The sequence below is a fragment of the Dermacentor albipictus genome, chromosome 6 (genome assembly GCF_038994185.2).
Source record: "Dermacentor albipictus isolate Rhodes 1998 colony chromosome 6, USDA_Dalb.pri_finalv2, whole genome shotgun sequence".
NCBI lineage: Eukaryota > Metazoa > Arthropoda > Arachnida > Ixodida > Ixodidae > Dermacentor > Dermacentor albipictus.
This window is the reverse complement of record NC_091826.1, coordinates 16,944,145-16,962,745: the sequence shown is the minus strand read 5'-3', so window position 1 is coordinate 16,962,745 and position 18,601 is coordinate 16,944,145. Positions and strand designations below refer to the sequence as shown.

General features: G+C 43.9%; 1 protein-coding gene across 1 annotated transcript; it reads right to left on the bottom strand.

Moving 5' to 3' along the window:
* Positions 1–2,498: 2,498 nt before the first annotated feature.
* On the bottom strand, positions 2,499–16,932 carry LOC135914450 (leucine dehydrogenase-like). The gene is made up of 10 exons (XM_065447310.2): positions 16,361–16,932; positions 14,527–14,633; positions 12,521–12,642; positions 11,709–11,834; positions 10,356–10,448; positions 9,366–9,472; positions 7,535–7,630; positions 6,693–6,836; positions 3,490–3,579; positions 2,499–2,793 (listed from the first exon to the last, which is right to left on the bottom strand). Exons 1-10 carry the CDS (start codon positions 16,742–16,744, stop codon positions 2,569–2,571), a joined length of 1,494 nt encoding a protein of 497 aa, XP_065303382.2. The 5' UTR covers positions 16,745–16,932; the 3' UTR covers positions 2,499–2,568.
* Between the last annotated feature and the right edge of the window lie 1,669 nt (positions 16,933–18,601).

Sequence of the window (18,601 nt, the reverse complement as noted above, 5' to 3'; positions counted from 1 at the left end):
AACTGCGCAGCCTCTTCTTTGAAAGAGCTTAAGCTCAAAAAGCAAAGTGTTGGCTGAGGCCGAGATGCAGGTGACCCTCATCCAAACCAAAATAAGCTCTTTAAAGCAGTGAAACGCGACACTGAGGCATTGTGCACGGGCTGAGAGTATGTCGCGACAGTTGAGGTTGACTTTCCAACTGCTGAGGGAATTTGAAAACATCAACTTGGTAGACACCCTGATTAAATGCATAAGCATTTGTGTGCCTACACAAGAAATTTGTCCGTCATGTGAGACAATGGCTCATACCCTTGTAAGCAAGCAAAATTTTAAAAAATTATCTACCTGAGAGTCTACTAATCTTGAAAATGGTGCCTATTAATAATTAATGTACCGAAAATGCATATCCAAATGACGAGATGTATAAGCTTTCGCATAGAATGAAGCGATTTTGCATCAAATTAGGGAGCAGAGTTTTTGCACAGGCGAATTTGTTGACACGCACAAAAAAGTCCACGGAAACCTAGCCATAAACGGCTGGCGTGTCAGACGCCGTTGACATGCCGGCTAACACGCATGCGATGACAGACCGGGGGCCCTGACCTTGTGCACAGCATTCCTTTACTCTCAATTCGACACGCTAACACACCTTCCCTCATTGCCGCACCCTCTCGCCTTACACCCTCTCCCCTTTAGAAGAACCCCACCTACATATACCGCTGTGAGGAAAGCATAGGTCGCCTTGAGGAAGACCAGTCCACTTGTCAAAGCGTTGGTTCCTGCTTTCACCTTGCTCTCATTTTGCTCGTCTTGAATTTCCATCTCCCGTATTCCCCGTGTTTTCCTGAACATAGTAATGAGCGGTTTTATTAGTATGATTAAAACGGGGGGTAATGCTGTAAGGGGGGTTCAACTGTACTTATTTCTGTCTAATGAGTATGCTTGGATGTTTGTCCCCTTTGCTTTTTTCGTGCAACCCAGTTTATAACAACTATCAGTGGCAACAATGGGATTTTCTCGGCATTTAAATACTGCTATAAGTGGGCTCAACTGTAGTTGTGCCTCTTGCAGAGCAGTATAGGACAGCATGAGCTAGGCACCAAGTTGCATGCCTGGCACTGTCGATAAGCGCCTAGGGACAGGCAACCTGGTGTGAGATTGTTGACTGAACTGGTCTAAATGCATCCCATGAAATGGGCCTGAGGAAATTGCAGGAGCTGGGAACATATCACTGAACTTATACAGTACTGTTTGTTGTGTTACGGTAACATATTATAGTGAACACAAGTGCTGTCTACCTTCCCGTCTTGTGTCATCTACGGCACAATTACGCATAAAACCATACCAACTAGTCCAGCTTTCTGTGCTTGTGGCCATGCATGCACCTGCACCGCACAATCGATCCTTTTTAAAGCATATAGTTCTTTTTTACTCTTCCTCCATTTTCATGGTCAGTGGACAGAGTTTCTTTCCCAACTGAATGAGGAAATGGTAGTTAGGAGGAGGAGGAGAGAGGGCTACCATGGAGGCAGAGCAAACACTAGTGTGTGCCTGCCACATTTTCAAAATTTTTATAATTCCAAATTTGGGACAGTTTTAAGATTTTACAAATTTTAAAAATGTTTCACTCGTCGATCTCCAAACCTCCTGTTGGAAGCCTTCCGATGGACGCAGTAGGTGTGCTCGCTTCAAGCAAGTTTGTACAGACAAGCTCCTGAAGCAGGCGAAATCAGCAACAGCAAAGTCACTGGAAAAGTCACTGTAATCTAAGGACATTGCGTTGCTTGTCAATCTCTGCTGTTCCAAGTTCACTGCTGCTGCTTGTGTGCTGAAGGTTCCCTACAAAAGGCATATGCTCAGGGCAAGCTTTCAAAAGAAATGTGTGCTACCTCCCCCCCCCCCCCCCCCGCCCTTTCTCCCGCAAGATTTTTATGAATTGTGAAGTCAACAAGTTGGCATGTATGCCGGAGAATGTCTCCAGACTTTGCTTGTTGGTCGGAGAGGCACTGACTTTATGCCGTACGTTCATGAATCTTGTGGGTCAACACAGTGGTGGCCCAGCGTGCTGCTGCAATAACTGTCAAAGGAACAGAAGTTGAAACACTGATGCGATGGGAGACCGTTGTGACTTTTGAGGAATGAGATGAAACACTGCAGTGTCGATACAAGACTGAAACAACATGTGCATGCCACGACCGTAGAAGAACAGGAAGAAACATTGTGCTGACAACTTTTACAGATGATTCTGCAAATCATAAAACTGTTCGCCTACTGTGACAATCATCTTTGATGGCTTCTGCATACTTATTTATCAAGACAGCTATCAAATGGAACAATCTGCTCACAAGTGCCATTATTTATGCCAGCCCTACTCGCTTCAGAACAGTCGCCAAGTCACTTTTAGTTGACATCACTGGTGCTCTCACCCACCCCTCGTAAAACCTCGCCTGTAGGGTTCTTGAGGTACTGTAAATAAACACAGTATGTTGCATCGATACATGGTACAGCATACGCGGGACTTAATATGCACCAAACGAGTGCCTTTATTGTATACTATTTCATCTGTTAAGTGATGCTTGATCTTCATCATCACGCATAGCCGTGTGTGTTAGGAAAGTTGTGCCTCTGCCGCCAGAAGTCTCGACCCCGATGCCATCCGTGCGCCAACAAGGCGGCGAGCAGTGCCCTCGCTCGCCCAGGCCACAGCGGGTGTGGCTCACGCGACCAGCGCTCGGCCAGTTCGTCGGCCACGGCTACAGTGCTGCACCCACGGTCTGCAGATTCACTCAGGACACGGCGCACCAAGGACCCAATCTGCGCACCAAAAAAAAAGAGGGAATTACTCAATGCAAAACAGTGGTAGTTGTCTGAAAGATATGTCTTCTTGTTTTGACTTATGGAAGAGTTAGGTCTTCAAACTAATATTTTAATGCCCTTCTTTAAGTCACGGTGCTGAAAACGTGTAAGTAATATATGTCACGTGCTTATTTCGAATGTGGTGTACATTTTTGTTTAATCGCATTTGGTTCTAACATTATGCAAGTTTCTTTTGCTACCTTTAAAGGGCAGAATTCGAGAAAAATTCTATCCTTGTATTTTGCTAAACAGGATAGCTTCTGGCAATTCAAGAAATCCACCTTATTGCTCTGTCTATCCTTGAACAAGAGTTGCAAGACTTCCAGAAAACACACTTTTGAGCATCAACTTCCAAGTCCTGCAACCTAAAAGCATAACTAGGGCATGGACAGCGACTAATAAAATGAGATTAAAGGCAAAATGTTTCAACAATGCATTCATTCAGAAGGTCAGCTAAAATGCTGGAATTTGTTATAGAAATCCTGTATGTTGAATAGAGCATTTCCTGAAATAAATCCACAAATTACTTATTTGCTGTAGCAAGCAAGGAGTTGAGCGAGCGTTTCGAGAAGTTGGCAAGAAAGTGTTGTAATCTGAGCATTGGGCTGGTTCAACACTCAATACCAATAACAACATATTGTTCGGCTGCCTCACCGAATGTTCCCACTCGCAACCAAAGTGTTTCTCCATTTCGGGGTCATTCTGCATGCGTCCATACATCTCGTATGCAGAGCTCACCACCGCCTGAAAAAAAAAAAAAAAGAAAAGACGAGGGTGCCACGAGTACTTGCCAGCAGCACTCTCTCTCACAAGTACTAATTTCAACGCACTGTATTTTCCAATGTGTAGCCTAGAACCCCTGATTACAACCTCTGGAAAAAGAAGATTGCAGAGAGAACCTCTTGAAAAGCAACCTTGCGGAATTGAGTGCAACATACTATATCTTTCTCATGCATAGCCTACTATAATTACAACCTCTGAAAAAAATATCACAGTGAAAACTTCTAGAAAAGCAACCTTGAAGAATTTTAGCAAAACGAATAGCTCCAATGTTTTACTGTTGCTCTATTTAAATGCACTCCATATTCACAGCAACGCACTCTATGCTGCTGAAGAGCTGCAGTGCTAGACAAAGTTCTGGGCTGCATGAATTTGGGGACATTTACACATGGGTCAAACATAACATAAGGCACTATGAATTGTGAGACTTTCACTGTAAATTACTTGGTACATCTAAATAGGGGTCCACACAATAATGCTCAGAAACATTACATACCAGTAACACTTAACAGACATCACTTTTGCAAGCTCCAATGAAAATTTATGCACAGGAACTTAAAATATGCCACAAATGTGTATACTGTGCGTCAATGACCAGCAAGAGGCCCGCTATTTTACAGAATGTGTGTTTTAAATTCGTCTTGTGGCCAGTTCATTAGAAAGATGAATAGTGCTAAGCTCTTCTCCTTTACACAGTTAATACATATGCACCACACAGTTTCAAAGAAAAGAAAAGGAAATTCGGCTTCAAGAAGCTCTTGTCTTTGTTGCAAGTCTAACAATGTTTAATGCTGCCTTTGAACTGTTTTCAGAGTTTCAGAGACAGTAACAGCAGAGAAACATATTTCGAAGAGAAAACGAAATTGATATGAATGAAAGGATAATTCAAAATGTGAGGGCAGATTAGAAGCCACAAATGTGTTGCCAGCCAAGCCAACTAACTTACATGCACTACTTAGCATTCTTATGATGGCCACACACAGCTAGATAGACCATATGTGTTTTCTTTGAAACAAGACAGCAATATATGCTATGAAGTTCTGTGTTTATTTCTGAATATTGTCCTATATTTGCAGATAAGTACGATCGAGTGGCAATGTGCTAGATGAATTTTTGTTAATTTTGATTTCAACATCCATTTTCTTCAAACTGTGCTGCCCTCTGATGGCATTTTTATGAAACTATGGCATGCACATTTTTTAGGGCGCAGCTCTGAAATGCCCATTCCTGCGTTGAGCGTTGGCGTGCCTCGGCGCTGTTGTACCTCACAGCCGAGTGAACGAGCAAGCAGAAGATGAAAATGAACGCGGAGTGCAGCGCGAGATGAAAAAAAGAGTGAATGAGGAGGAAGGTGGAGGAGGAGGCTCCAGTGAAAGTGGAGAGGGAGCAGAGGGGAGACGGCCTGCGCATGCCCCTTGTTGCAGGTGGCCACAGCATCAGCAGCCATGTGGGCAATCTCATCTGCACTTCCGAAGAGGGGCTATGGTGGTGTAAGGTGGGGAGGGCTACGCTCGTCCACGGCATCAGCTGCCGAGATTAGTCCATGGTACTAGTGTTTGTGATGGGGATCACTGCCCCTGCAAGAGGCGATGGCAGGCAGCTACGAGTAAGGCTTAATGTGACGCTCCCTTGGGTGTTGTCGCCGCTGAAACTGGTGGCATGATTTCCCCGTGACAAAGGGCCACTCTCACTGTTGGTGGAACAAAAGCGTGCGAAGAGAAACGTAGTGCCGCACAAGACGAGCTGTGCCGCAACAATGTCTAAGATACGGTGCCAGAGTAGTGCATGTCGTCTGTACGTAAACAAAGTGCTGCATAAACGGAGGTCTGCCTGCGGCGGCTGCTGTGAATCGCGCCTATGTGTCACACACATGCTGCCTCTCGTGATCTCCCGATTATCGAGCCAGATGTGCCACACTTCACTCCGTTTGCAATGTGCCGCACAAGACATTGCCCATGCCAGCTACGCTACTCACAGAGTTCTATTCCTGATATAAACAATGTACCTATATGACCATAATACAAAATATTGGCATGCGAAATGAAAACACATATAGAGCTGCACTCAAATTTCGCATTAGGAAGTATCATAATCGTCTTTCTTTTTTTTAGTGCATGCACTTTCATTCAGGTTCAGATGTTTACATACTGAAGATAGCAGCCAATGAGTATGCGAAAAGAAGCTATGTGACTACCCTCTTCAGAAAGTTGCACACCAGGACAGTATCAGCTTCACGTTGACAGGACAGTCTTAATTCCAGCAACAGCATGGAAGTTCACAACAGAGCTCAACCATTATGATATGCTCCCATTTCTGAGTGACAGATCAGTACAGCTGGACATAGCACTAACGGCCTCACCGATTCGGCCTTCGCTGAGAAACTCTGAATCAATTTGAAGTGAGTGATTTCACTATTTGTGAATCATACGAAAGGAATTGGCAGTTTTCCAGTGATCAAAATAAAAGGATTTTGCTGATTTGGCAGTGAGGTTGTAAAACAATGCAACGCATTGGTTTGAGCAAAATTAAAATGGTATTATCTGTAGATATAGGACAATGTTCCAGAGTAAACAGTACATACAAGGGAACGATGCCCGAATATAAAGGATACTTGACTAAAAGTGAGCTGTTTCATGGTTAATTTGTTCATCAGATCGATCACACCCCTCCAAGCATACAAATTTTCTGCGGTAAGCATGGAAGCATGTTGCCTCATGCAGGGGATGTAGTGCAGTTACTTTGTAGTAGCAATACGCTACCATTTATGAATCAAGTAAGAAGACTAGTATTTGCAACTTGGAGATATCCTTCCATTAACAAGCCGCACCAACAAAATTTTGTGAGCGCTTTTTCACAAGTCACACTGCCGCTACATCTGGATCATTATGCTCTGCTGCAAAGCTGGCTTGCTGAATTTCAGGCACATTCTCTTAAAAAGCAGTACTTAAAGCAGCACTGCATCAAGCCTTAAAAAAACTTGATGCAGTATTGTGAGAAGTCACAAAAAGTCAAGCACAAGTTATGTTGCCAGTGAAGGAATGCACAGAAGAGTGAGTGAGCAAGCCCAGGCTGCGCACCATGCGATTGAAGATGTACTCCGGCACATACAGGACACCATGCTCATTCAAGAGGTCACAGTCCGAGTCCGAGAGTCGCTGCTCATTCACCGGACCGCACACAATCTTGGCCTCCATGGTTGGGATGGTGTCCGGAGTCAGGATCTGAAACACGACTGCTGTGCTAGTACTTCTAGTACCACTCACATACTAGGAACTTCTTAAGTACTAGGTGCTATAGAAAGGAAATTCACTCCGATTTGATGCTCTAACCACAAAGCCACTGAATTTGCTAACAATAAGATGGCACGCATAATCTTGACAATATGGAGTTTTAACTTGTCTGTAAACTTCTTTACAGCTTACAGGGTAACCAGTACTGTGAATGCCAGTAGCAATGCTGTTAACGACACTTAGCAACACTTTACCGAACTACAATGCATATAAAATATTTTATCATTGCAGAAGTGTTCTTCTTAAAGGGATATCATAAAAAGACTGCATGTTAATGATTACAGTTTACCAATGCTTTACACTAGCAGTTAAGTAGAATATGGTAAATCACTTCATAAGAGGACTGCACTTTAATGATTATGTCATGACCAGCACTTTACACCAGGAGTTAAGTAGAATATGATAAGTTGCTGCTGTATTAGTTTTGTGTGCCCTCTGGTTAAACTTGGTGTCACAAGATATCGCCATCAGCATTGACGCTGCTGTACACCTCTCCGACAGCCCTGTGTTCCATAAATGCTAATATGTTTACAGACAAGCAAAAGCTCTCTAACATTGCTTCACAGCACAGACTACGGTACACATTACCACTTCAAAAATGTGTTAAAATGAGGACATGGTTTACATACATGGGACATGGCGCAGGGCACAAAGATGTCACACGGCTCAGCCAGCAGGCTCCTATCACCATGGGGAACACGTGACACATGCAGCCGGCTGCCCAGCTGTGTACAGAGAGAAGGTAGGACATGCACATCTGACATATAGGACAAGGAAAATGAAGCAAGAAACAAACAAGCTGAAAACAGTTGCACTCAGTTTCATACTTGACAGGCAATGCTGCAGAAGCTATGCAAGTAGCGCAGTCGCAGGAATGTATCACTCTGCGCATTTCGCAGTGGACTGGCCATTAATCTGGAAAGTATTTGACAGAATATCTTTTACTGCATAACATTATATGGCGAGCCAATTGAAAAATTCTGTACGAAGCCAGAAAACCCCTTTCCCAATACAGTGTGAGAATGCAAAGCTAAAGCCCATTGTGTCCACGGTCGATAGCTGCCATCCAGAGAACACTGACAAATGACCTAATGTCCCAATAACAATAGGCACACCCACACAAAACAGTCTGCAAGCCTGTCCGCTTTTGCCATTCCCCATACATAGAAAGGAGGCATTAAACCTAGGCCAGAAATATCCCAGCCTATACTCAAAGGGAGATAGCAAACTGTATGGGATGCTCTGGTATCCGACCAGTGACAATGGAAGGTGACTAAAGGGGACCTAAAATGAGAGGATGCACCACTCATGCATTAATTATGCATGCATGCACAGCCATCCTCCTACATTGCCTATGACAGCATTAATGTGGTGACTACAGATGGGCATTGCGCGAACAAATTAAGCAAAACCTCCTTGAACGGGAACTGTTGAAGATATCGACACGTGTACTTATTAATCGGGTGACCGAGTTTCATCGTCTAGCATATTGTCGCTCAGTGCAGGACGCGCCTGCATGTATCGGAAGTTTCTAGAATGTTATTGATGGTTCCATCCGCTGTCTGTTGTCACCAAACCTCGTGTAATCTGATTGCATGTATGTGCAACGCGAATGGTGTAAAACTTTCTGGAAGACCCGCAGGTACCAGCAATTACACTGCAACCTTCGGTGACTGATGTATAAAAGCCGACGCGCTTGATCCACTGATCAGATTTGGATGGCCACTGACCGTGTTCGCCGCTATTGCTGTGCTTTGAGTGTAACTTGCTTTTGTGGGCACAAGTTCACCCAATAAAACGCTAGTGTCGCCATTCACAGTTTCGCTTTCTTCACCGTCACTGCCAGGTGACAATATGCGTAGCATTATGTGGTGGTCAGCATGATGCCGAATGTATATGTTTGGCAATGTAAATACTATGTGCATCTCTCTGCTCATACTCTACATGCACATGTAGATGAATAACGCACACTACATCAGCATAACCATGACACACATTATTACCATGCATAACACCTTCTGCACCACACCGGCTGCCGTACAATGCTACACATACCTCGGACAGTTGCTGTTCAAGGAGGTTCCACTTAATTTTTTGTTTTGCCTTCTATGTAATGACTACGCCATATTATGCAACACAAAAGCATGAGCGAATTTTATATATAATTACATGATGCACACCTATATCTTTTATATATGATACACCTTTTCTTGAAGTGAATGCAAGCAGTGAGACAAGTCTCTTTAGCTTTGTAGCATTGCCTGATATGTATGAAACGATGTATAGGAGGGAAAAAGGTGTGAGAGACTCCCATTCACGTACTACACCCAACTGCAGCTGGCCACGTAGTGGGGGCCATTAGAGTTTTCTCATTTTCTCACCAATATATCTGCATTGCAAGAAAAGGACACGGTGATATCCTCGAAATAACAGCTTGATGCCACAGTTGACTGGACTGACCCGTGGGGCAAGCAGGTCGGCAATGTCGTCACAGCGCTTCTGGTTGGCATCCGTGACATGCAGCTGTGCTAGACCATGGTCAGCCAAGCTGAGTGCCACCTCCCGTCCTGCATAACAGAGGCAACAAGAAACTGTCAGGCCTTGAATGCAGGTTGAAGCCCCAGGTCAACAAAACAAGAATCAGTACACTTATTGGCTGCACAATGGCCAACGAAGACGAAATTTTTATTTGAGGAAAAGCAGAAAGTTCAACTTGAAGCTCGTGCACATTCCCAGCCTGCTCTTCTTGTCTAAGGAAAAGGAAGGGAGAAAAAGGAGCATGGAGGGGAACAATGAGCACAGGCAGCAATCCATAAGTATTATACACACAAATCAATGACTGGAAGTCCTGTAGGCAGATGCAACTCAAGCCCTCACAGTTACAGGTTCCAATGCAAAGGCCATGTTTTCACCTCTCGTATAGACCTGCTCAGAAATATGTGCTGTGCTAAAATCTAAGCAAGATGACGCCTCCGAAAAAATAAGCTTAATAATGCAAGCCTCAAATCAGTTCTGCGGAATTCCGCAAGGTGGAGAAAGGTTCATGAAATTCATAGAAGGAAAAATCGTTACCCATCCAAATGTAGCACGAAGTTATAAAAGAAACCCTTATGGGTTCCGCTGCAAAACTTTTTTCGAGAGACCTGCATGGGTTTCCTTTATAGCGTTGCGCTACATTCATGTGTGTGACAATTTTCTTTTAAATAGTGCAAGTGACTGGCTACAGTGCCAATGGGATCTTTAGGCTGTTCATGCCATGATTAGCACATATATGTTAGAAGTTGCTACATTCTCAACATGGTAACAGATATCAAAGTAATGCAGTGATACATTATGTGAAAATTACTACAAGCAGCACCAATCACATGTCACTGCAGCCAACTGCACGTGTACATTACACGATAAACTGATCAAACGGAAATGACATGCCGTCCACAGACAAAAACTTGCCGATGCTTCCAGCGCCCTGGACACAAACTCTCTTGCCTCGCAGGCTGCCCAACTGGCTGTGCTCCAACATGGCCTCCAGAGCACACACAACACCTGCAAACAAACAACAGAAATTACAGCAGCCTCCTCAAAGTCGCAAAAGGAATACAAAAGCACTCTTCTTATTCTTCTCCACCTCGTGTTTTAGTCCTTCACAATATTTGCTTCACTGCTTTCTGTTAACAATATTTTGTCCAACCATGGCCTCTAAGATTGCATCGCTGACAGGTTTTGCTCTGGCTGTCTCATTTAGTATGCTGTATGCTGTATTCAGTGTGCTGTATGCTGTATTAGTATTAGTATGCTGTATTCAGTGTAATGATGAAGAAATTGCGGTCACTGACCAGGTCAAGGGGAAAATAACACAGATGTTTCGGGACCTGTATGGGTTCCTTGATTACACAAAAAGCGGGCAAAAGCCGCAAGTCGTTTTTGTGCCAAATTGTGACGCAGAGAACGGGTGTAGTTGGCAGGCAGATTTCCATCAGTCTTGTTGATACTGTTGTCCGATTTGAATAAATGAAGATTCTAACAAGAGTTGCGTCATCGGATTCTTTTTCTTAGCTATTATAGCAGTGTTTTCCCAATAGATGCGGTGACTGTGATTATCGGCATGTTCGGCTAGTGCATTCGAGGCTTTTTTCTTGTTGTAGATGTTCCTTTGGTGCTCTTTTGATGTTCTCGTGCATTTGCCAGTTTCGACGAAGTAACTGCAGCTGCACTCTGTGCATGGTACCTTGTAGATGAGACCGGGGTAATTCTTGCTTTCAAGCCGATCCTTTACGTTAACAAGCTGATTTCTCAGCTTGTTGGATGGCATGTGTGCTATTCTACGATCGTATCTTGAGAATACACGGCTAAGAGCTCCGCTGACGCCAGGCACATATGGGAAGCCGGCACATTTTGTGCTGCTGTTCCTATCGGCAACTATCAAGTGCAAACTTCCACTGCATAGGCACTTCGAGCTCTTGCCATTGGCAGCTAGTGGTTACATCAGTGGGTGAGAGAAATGGGGACAACAGACTACGAAAAACTTGAGTTGAGGGCGTGCATTCTTTTTTTTGTGTATTTTGAAAAATCTCGGCTGAAAAACTTTACACTGCACACCCCTATCTGCCATTCTTGTTGCGCTTAGGTCCCTAACTGTCAATCTACGCAACCCGTATGCAAAGTAGGGTGGCTTGAAAAGTATTCGAAGCCCCTTTAAGGGTAGCTTCGGGAAGCTGATTGCGTATTCAATAACGATGCATTTTTCATTTTATAATGTACACAAGACTTCCAACAACTACTAACTCAACATCAACTATTTCCCACCTCGAGCAAGCAGCGGGGCTGCATTAGCAGATCCACCCATGTCTCCTGGCACATTGACAGCCCAGTGTGTGCGCACATGAACATTGGCCATGTCCTGGCTATTCACACCGACGTCCAGGCCTGCCACTGCACATACACATGTACCCACACAAGGCATCATTTCAACATCAACAGGGGGAAATGTTCCCAGTCAGGCGATATCCACTTCATTCAAGCCAAAAAGAAAAGCCTCCTCTCTTGCTGCAGTTTGTAGTAAACTGCTCAAAAAGCTTTTGCAAAAGCTTTTGCAAACTGCAAAAAGCTTTCGCACGATCAACATGGACACCTGTGCCATGGCATCTAACATAGACCAGTGTACTGGACTATCACTCAACGAGAAAGAAACACCCAGAAGGTGCAAGTGTGTTTGGAACTCAAGAAACATTTCTAGTTTTTTTGATGAAACAGCAAAATACAAGTTCACCATAGCAACAAGGTGGTCAATCAGTCAATCACAGTGAGAAGCTACAGCAAAGAGCCATTAAAGCAAGTTTGTTGCAACAGCAAAGCAGTAAAGAACGACCAGCAAAAAGATGCAACACTAGAAGAAAACTGCTGTCTTTACTACAACTCCTTGGGTTGAGTCTCTTTACTGGTTCTAGCACAGGTACCACCGAGGCTCTGCTTTGGTGATCTTTTATTACTTTTTTTTTTGTATGTGTACATGCGTCCTTTAATGTCAGTCAATTTCCTATGTTGCAGTTGAACGTAAATGACTACCATTGTCACTGGCGGCATGCAACACATGCAAAAGCAAGGCATAGAGCGCTAACCATAGCAGCCATTGAGAGATGAGAGAAAGTCGCCGTAATCAAAGAAGAGTGCCTGCCGAAATTCCGGTTGCACATGCTGCTTGTTCTCTGGCTGTGGAATGATGCCTTTGCCGCCACCCAGCCTGCAGAGGATGCACTCAAGTCAACACAGGCAGCTTCAGGCAGCGCTACTAGCAACTCATGACACCCCAACACAGGATGACACTAGATGATGACAACTAATCACTGTTCTCCTAATTGCTCCTAATTTCTACCACCTCTGGTGCTTTATCATGCAATTAAATCTGAGTACATGAGCATTTTTCCATTGAAACATGGCGACCTCAGCTGTGCAACACAAATTTTGTGCCCCTCTGAGCATCCTTCAAAGACTGCAACATACACACTATGTACCATCAAGGTGCCTAGTTTAACTGTTTCCCCACTTCAAGTGCCCACCTTTTATTTATTATTATTAATTTTTTAAGAACTGCCTGATGAAAACATGACAATATTTATGTGCAATACTTCCCAAATCAAATTGAAGTATGTCCCACACTGATGACCATGGACCTCATTGAAATCAAGTATGGTGCATTAAATATCACAGGCAGTGGTAGTTCTTTCACAACTGCTTTCAGGCCACTGTAGCAATCTATCAAGAAACACATAGGACCATGGCAACAAGACATTTTAGCCTTAAGGCCAACAAGAGAATGGCATTGTTGAAAACATGGATTGCAGTGCACAATGTTAATAAACGAATACCATTGTGGTGAGCAAAAAAAATGCAATCTTAGCCTTCTCAAACTCGTGCACACTTAGTTCATCTCATTTACATCTTTTACCATACATGCAAATCTTCCATGAATTCACACCATATTCTTGCATTCGCCACTATCCAACATAAAGCTGAGCTTTAATTAAATGGACACTAAAGGAAAGTGTTAAGTCGAGCTAGATCTGATGGAGTATTCATCTAGAAGTCTATCATAGTTTTCTGTATGCCGATATATAAATTTTTGGCCTAAGAAATTGCTGTCGAAAGTCCTGCTGCTGTTTCTCAATTTGAACTGCTCGCTCTACGGCAGAGGGCTTGACTAATCCAGGTGACCACCCTCCCTCCCCTCTATGCCGTTATGTCTTTTGTAGACTCTTTATTTAGCTCTATATAAGAAGTGTACTGCTTAGTGGATGTAGGTGTTCAGGTTGTGTGAGTCACTCTGTGGCTCTGTTTGGGTTCAGGTTACCAGTTACGGTCACTGCGGCTAGTAAACAGAGAAAAAGCGATGCAGTTACCAGTGGCAGGTAGCGGCTGGCTCTCTGTGAATCAGAGGTGCTGACGCCACACATAAGAGGTACCACAGCAGACAACAAATGGCACCACTCTAATTCTCTATTTTCGTCATTTTCTTGCTTACAGAAGCGTAATCTTTCAATCTAGTTCGACTTAATATTTGCCTTTAGTGTCCCTTTAAACATTCCTCCTCTAATTAAGCAGCCAATATTCTTTTTTTTTTTCTCTCACATTTACCTAGGCAAATTTACTTGGCTTACCTACTTGTACAAGGCAATAAACTGTGGTAAGATATAAAAAGATTGGTGGTGCATTTATCCTTTAGCAAGGACTACCAACATCAATATTATTAGCAATCTATGTTATGTTTGGTGGGCAATGGTTGATGATTCGTTTAATATAATGATTATTATGAAAGGCAACATATACCGGGTGACCTAAGTCACCATAAAGGAGGTCCACTGAAGTGCAGGACGTACCCAGTGGCACAGGTTGGTGTGAAAGAGGGTCATTGAAGAGTGTCACATACCCAGTCACTCAAGATGGTGCAACGGTTGGTTTTCAAGCTGGTCCATTCAGCACAGCAACCTGATGCTCTACCCATCTGACCATGAACTATCCAGTGACCCAAATTGGCACGAAAAAGGTTAGGCGCAGACATAGATACATAGAGACGCAAGCTTGGGGAAGAATAATAAAATTTAAAGAAATAAAAAAAGGAAACACGCACCAGACGCCAGCCAGAGCTGCCTTGATGCCCAAGAGGGTCGACTGACGTAGGCCGTCCCGCAAAAGCTGCTCCACACTTGAATACGATTGTAGCCGAATGCCTCCATACTGAAACCACAAAGCATGCAATAGTAACCTATCATTCGATATTTTATGGAGACCACCTTTGTATTGGCACAGAGAGTGACTTGCATTTCTGTATGTCGTCCCGATTATATTATGCTACCGTAAAACCCCTAAGTGGCAAGCTTAATGCCTTATGATCGTAATACTCCCACTTGAATACTGGACAATACTTGAATTGCATATAAATTTATTTTCAATATGAGGAATATTTATAAACACTTTCATACCATTTCTGTTCCAGAGTAAGATTAGTGACAAGCAAGCAGAAAAATTCCTGCAGAAACTCTCCCGGGAATATGCATAAGCATTGCGCCACTTGCTCATCTCCATGCAGCCTAGTGTCATTATCATTGTTATGAAACTTGATCTGGCTAGTATAAACCCTTATAGGACTAGAGCCAACCCTTATCACATCTTATTGGTTGTTTTCAACCTTATATCTTGGTTCAAGTTTTATCAACACTTATCAGTTGGTATCAACCTTATCGCAATCAATCCAAGGCTTATCAATCTTAAGTGGCATGGTCCAACCCTTACCGGCCCTTATCAATCATACTGGACTTGATCTTACCCTTATCGCACATTACCGGTGCTTATTCACTGTATTAAGCTTGCTCCAACCATTATAAGCCCTTATCACTCTTTAGCACCCTATCCATCTGTGTTGAACCATTACCAACCGTGACAAGACCCATATAATCCCTCATCATTTTTATGAACTCGTCGACTGCTCATTGACCAACGCCAAGGCTTTTCTTTTTAAATGTATTGTTTTATATAGTAATTTATTTTTAGCAATCTTACATGACGGACAAATGGGTTTTCTCATTAAGTAGGTATAGAAATGCTTACACATTTAAAAAAGCAAGCAGTCAAGATTCTGTACAGTTCTCTGAAGGCTCGTATCCTCTCCCGCATGAGGAAGGACAAAAACAAACTTGAAGAGGGCGAAGAGATTAATTATATTGCATTGCAAAGACAATTGCTAAAACTACTATAGAGCTACTTGGCTAATTTTGTTCATGGCACACAATTTTCTTTTTATTTGTGCAATGTTATAATCTGTGATTAAGGTCAGAATAAACAGTGTTACATGTGATGACAAACATCTCAAACACATCTGAAACGGTGTGCAGCATTCATGCCAGTTTATCTGCATTTCTGTCAAGGCTAAAAATGGTGAACCAAGCACTTGCATTGCAAAGGCTGCGGTGATTCGGTGATGTATACACAAAGCTACAACAGTTAACGAGGCGAGACACAAAGATGAATAGGACAGCATAAGGAAGCTAGGCTGGCAGCTACAATTATGTGTATTAATGTGCTTCAGGCAAACTTCAACCAGGCTGTCATGCTAAACTAGCAGAATGAGCCCATCTTGCTCCCCATATGAAATTAGTCGTACAGGCTCAAAAGAATACGTTTAAACAGCACGATTTTCGCTAGCCCGAAAGGCAATATAGCAAAAACTACCGGGCATATTAAACGGCAATGCAATGCTACGGCATTAGGCGTCTATGCTTGGGCTCGCACCAACACTGCGTGCTTCCGCAGCGGATGGGGAGCAATCCTACGAGTACAAACATAAACACAGCAAATATTGGGGGGAATTCGGACTGCGCATGGCCTACACCATGCATTGTAAACTTCAGCACAACCGTGAATTAAAGTGAGCCCCGAATCAACGTGAAACGTAAGCTGGGTCGCACGGCCTGTCCCCGGTCGGTGCGCCAGAGGAAGGCCGTCATCAGGCACCCCGTGCGTAGACCCAGCTGCATGAGGATGGCCTCGTGGGAGCGGAACTGCTGCTCGGAACCCGAGTTGAGCCAGTCGGCCAGGTCTTGGAGTTCGGGGTGCGACACGCGCACAGTGCCCCCATCGTCGCACACGGCGTAGCAGCGCTGGATGCCTCGGCAACGCAAGAAGTCCACCAGCTCCGAAGGCCGAAGAGAGAGCAAATCGCCGCGACCTTTGGACGCTGGCGCTGGGTTTCCTGATGGTGCTGAACCACTACACCACCCGCGCCGTTGCCGCGGTCGCAGCAGCGGCTGCGGCCGCAGCAAGCGCCGAAGCAGCTGCGGACCTCGCAGCATGAATCAAGGGCCGAGCGGCTCACATGCCTCGAAGCAAACTCCCAACTCAAGGTGCCCGATCCACCGGCGCACGCTTTCTCAAACTTCGCTTGGCGGGACTTGTTTACAATTATACGCTCGCTGGCCTGCTTGCTGCGTACCTATCGCACGTAGCGGGGCGATTTAACGAGGCTCCGCTGCGGAGAGGGTAGCGCTGCGCTACCATTGGTCGCATTAGTGGGTGTTTTTCCTGACGTTGGCACTGCGAAGCAAGTTTCGGTTTTGCTTACCAAAGGAGGCCATAATTTACAAATCGCTTTGGGGTACGGAGTATATTTGATCCGAAAAGATTTTATACAGCCTTAATTTGGGCGAAGGGGTTTTTTACCCTGTTTGTCATTTCCTTTGGAAGGTTCACTACAGAACTGCCCCGTTTTTTATTTTTATTTGTTTATTATATTTTTTTCCTTGCTTTATTCGCTGTTGAAGCAAAATTCGCGCGGCCGCAGCAGGCGCTCATTGAAACAGATGTTAAATTTGATGCGTGACATATGCTAAATGACGACGAGAAAGATCAACGATATTCTAAGCTATTCTGCGATCTGCGGGTGAATTTCCCTGCGCCGTTTACATACGTATTTCGTCCTAATGCACTTACTAAACTTGTTCCGCTAATAATTGCCAGTGCGTATGCACGTATGCTGCGCGCCTCCGGCTATCATAATTCATTTCGATATTATTTTCTTTAAAACAAGTTTTATTTCTTCCTCTGGTCGTATACTCCAGCTAGAGTGTACTAATTAGACTAATTTGAGCTATCGGCTAGCGTCGAAGAATCTTAGTGATATATATAATCACTGCGGGATGTATAGGATCAGGCATTTACGATGCAACTTAATGAACTATCGACCGGACCGCTCACTGACCGATGAGATTAATTGTTCGGCGAACGCGAAGATAATGCAGCAATATTATTTGCAATATTGAATTTCATTCATTAAATTCAGGGTTTTTATACAATATATAAGGCACGCCAGACGTAGTGGAGAGCCTAATATAGCAAAAACTAGCCTGGATTAACGTTGACTGTCTGGGGTTCTTTAATGCGCACCTAAATCTACGTACACGAGCGTTTAATTTCGCATTCCGCGTACGCGTCCTCACCGGAATGCGGTCGCCGAGGCCAGGGTCGAACTCGCGAGCTAGATCAAGCTCAGCAGCGGAGCCGCGCATAACCAGCTAGGATATACTGTAGCGAGTACGCAAAGATCTATGCAAATAATGCATAGTTTGTGTACCACATACGATTTGCGAGTTTAGATTATCACCATATCGCTTTTTATGCTGTACTCCCAGCGTAGCTATAGCTAGGAGTTTTCAATTGCATGTACATATACATAAACGTGTTATGCACTTATAATACTAAGACAGCCGGCCCCTGCTTATAATAATCATGTATAATGTTAATACAAATTTTGTATGCAAGATGAATTATGTGAGTAAGTCACAGGCTTCATTATTCGATCGTAAGAGACGTGTCTTGCTGGGCTATAGTTGGTACAATGATTCGGTACGTTGTACTAGGACACTGCCAGCAAACTTAAATAGGGGGGGGGGGGGGGGGGGAGAAGCAGACATAGACAAAGCGACCATGTGGCTGGACTAACAACTGAGTTTTATTTTTGAAAATAACGCACCTCAAGTTCGCATTGAACAAGCGCCAGGCAGACCTCTCATATATACGGAAAAGAGCTTCAATTACACTGAAGTTGAAGCTCTTTCCGTGTATATGATGATACTTAATTACCTAACACGGCAACACTAATAACGAAATTGAAGCTTTTTCCGTATATGCTGTGTCTTGCGTATGTCCAATGC

Coding starts and splice junctions, on each gene's coding strand:
- LOC135914450 (XM_065447310.2), bottom strand. CDS start 16,744: ATGCTGCGAGGTCCGCAGCTGCTTCGGCGCTTGCTGCGGCCGCAGCCG. Junction 14,634..16,360: donor GCACCGACCGGGGACAGGCC/GTGCGACCCAGC, acceptor TTGTGGTTTCAG/TATGGAGGCATTCGGCTACA. Junction 6,837..7,534: donor TGCCCTGCGCCATGTCCCAT/GTATGTAAACCA, acceptor GTCGTGTTTCAG/ATCCTGACTCCGGACACCAT.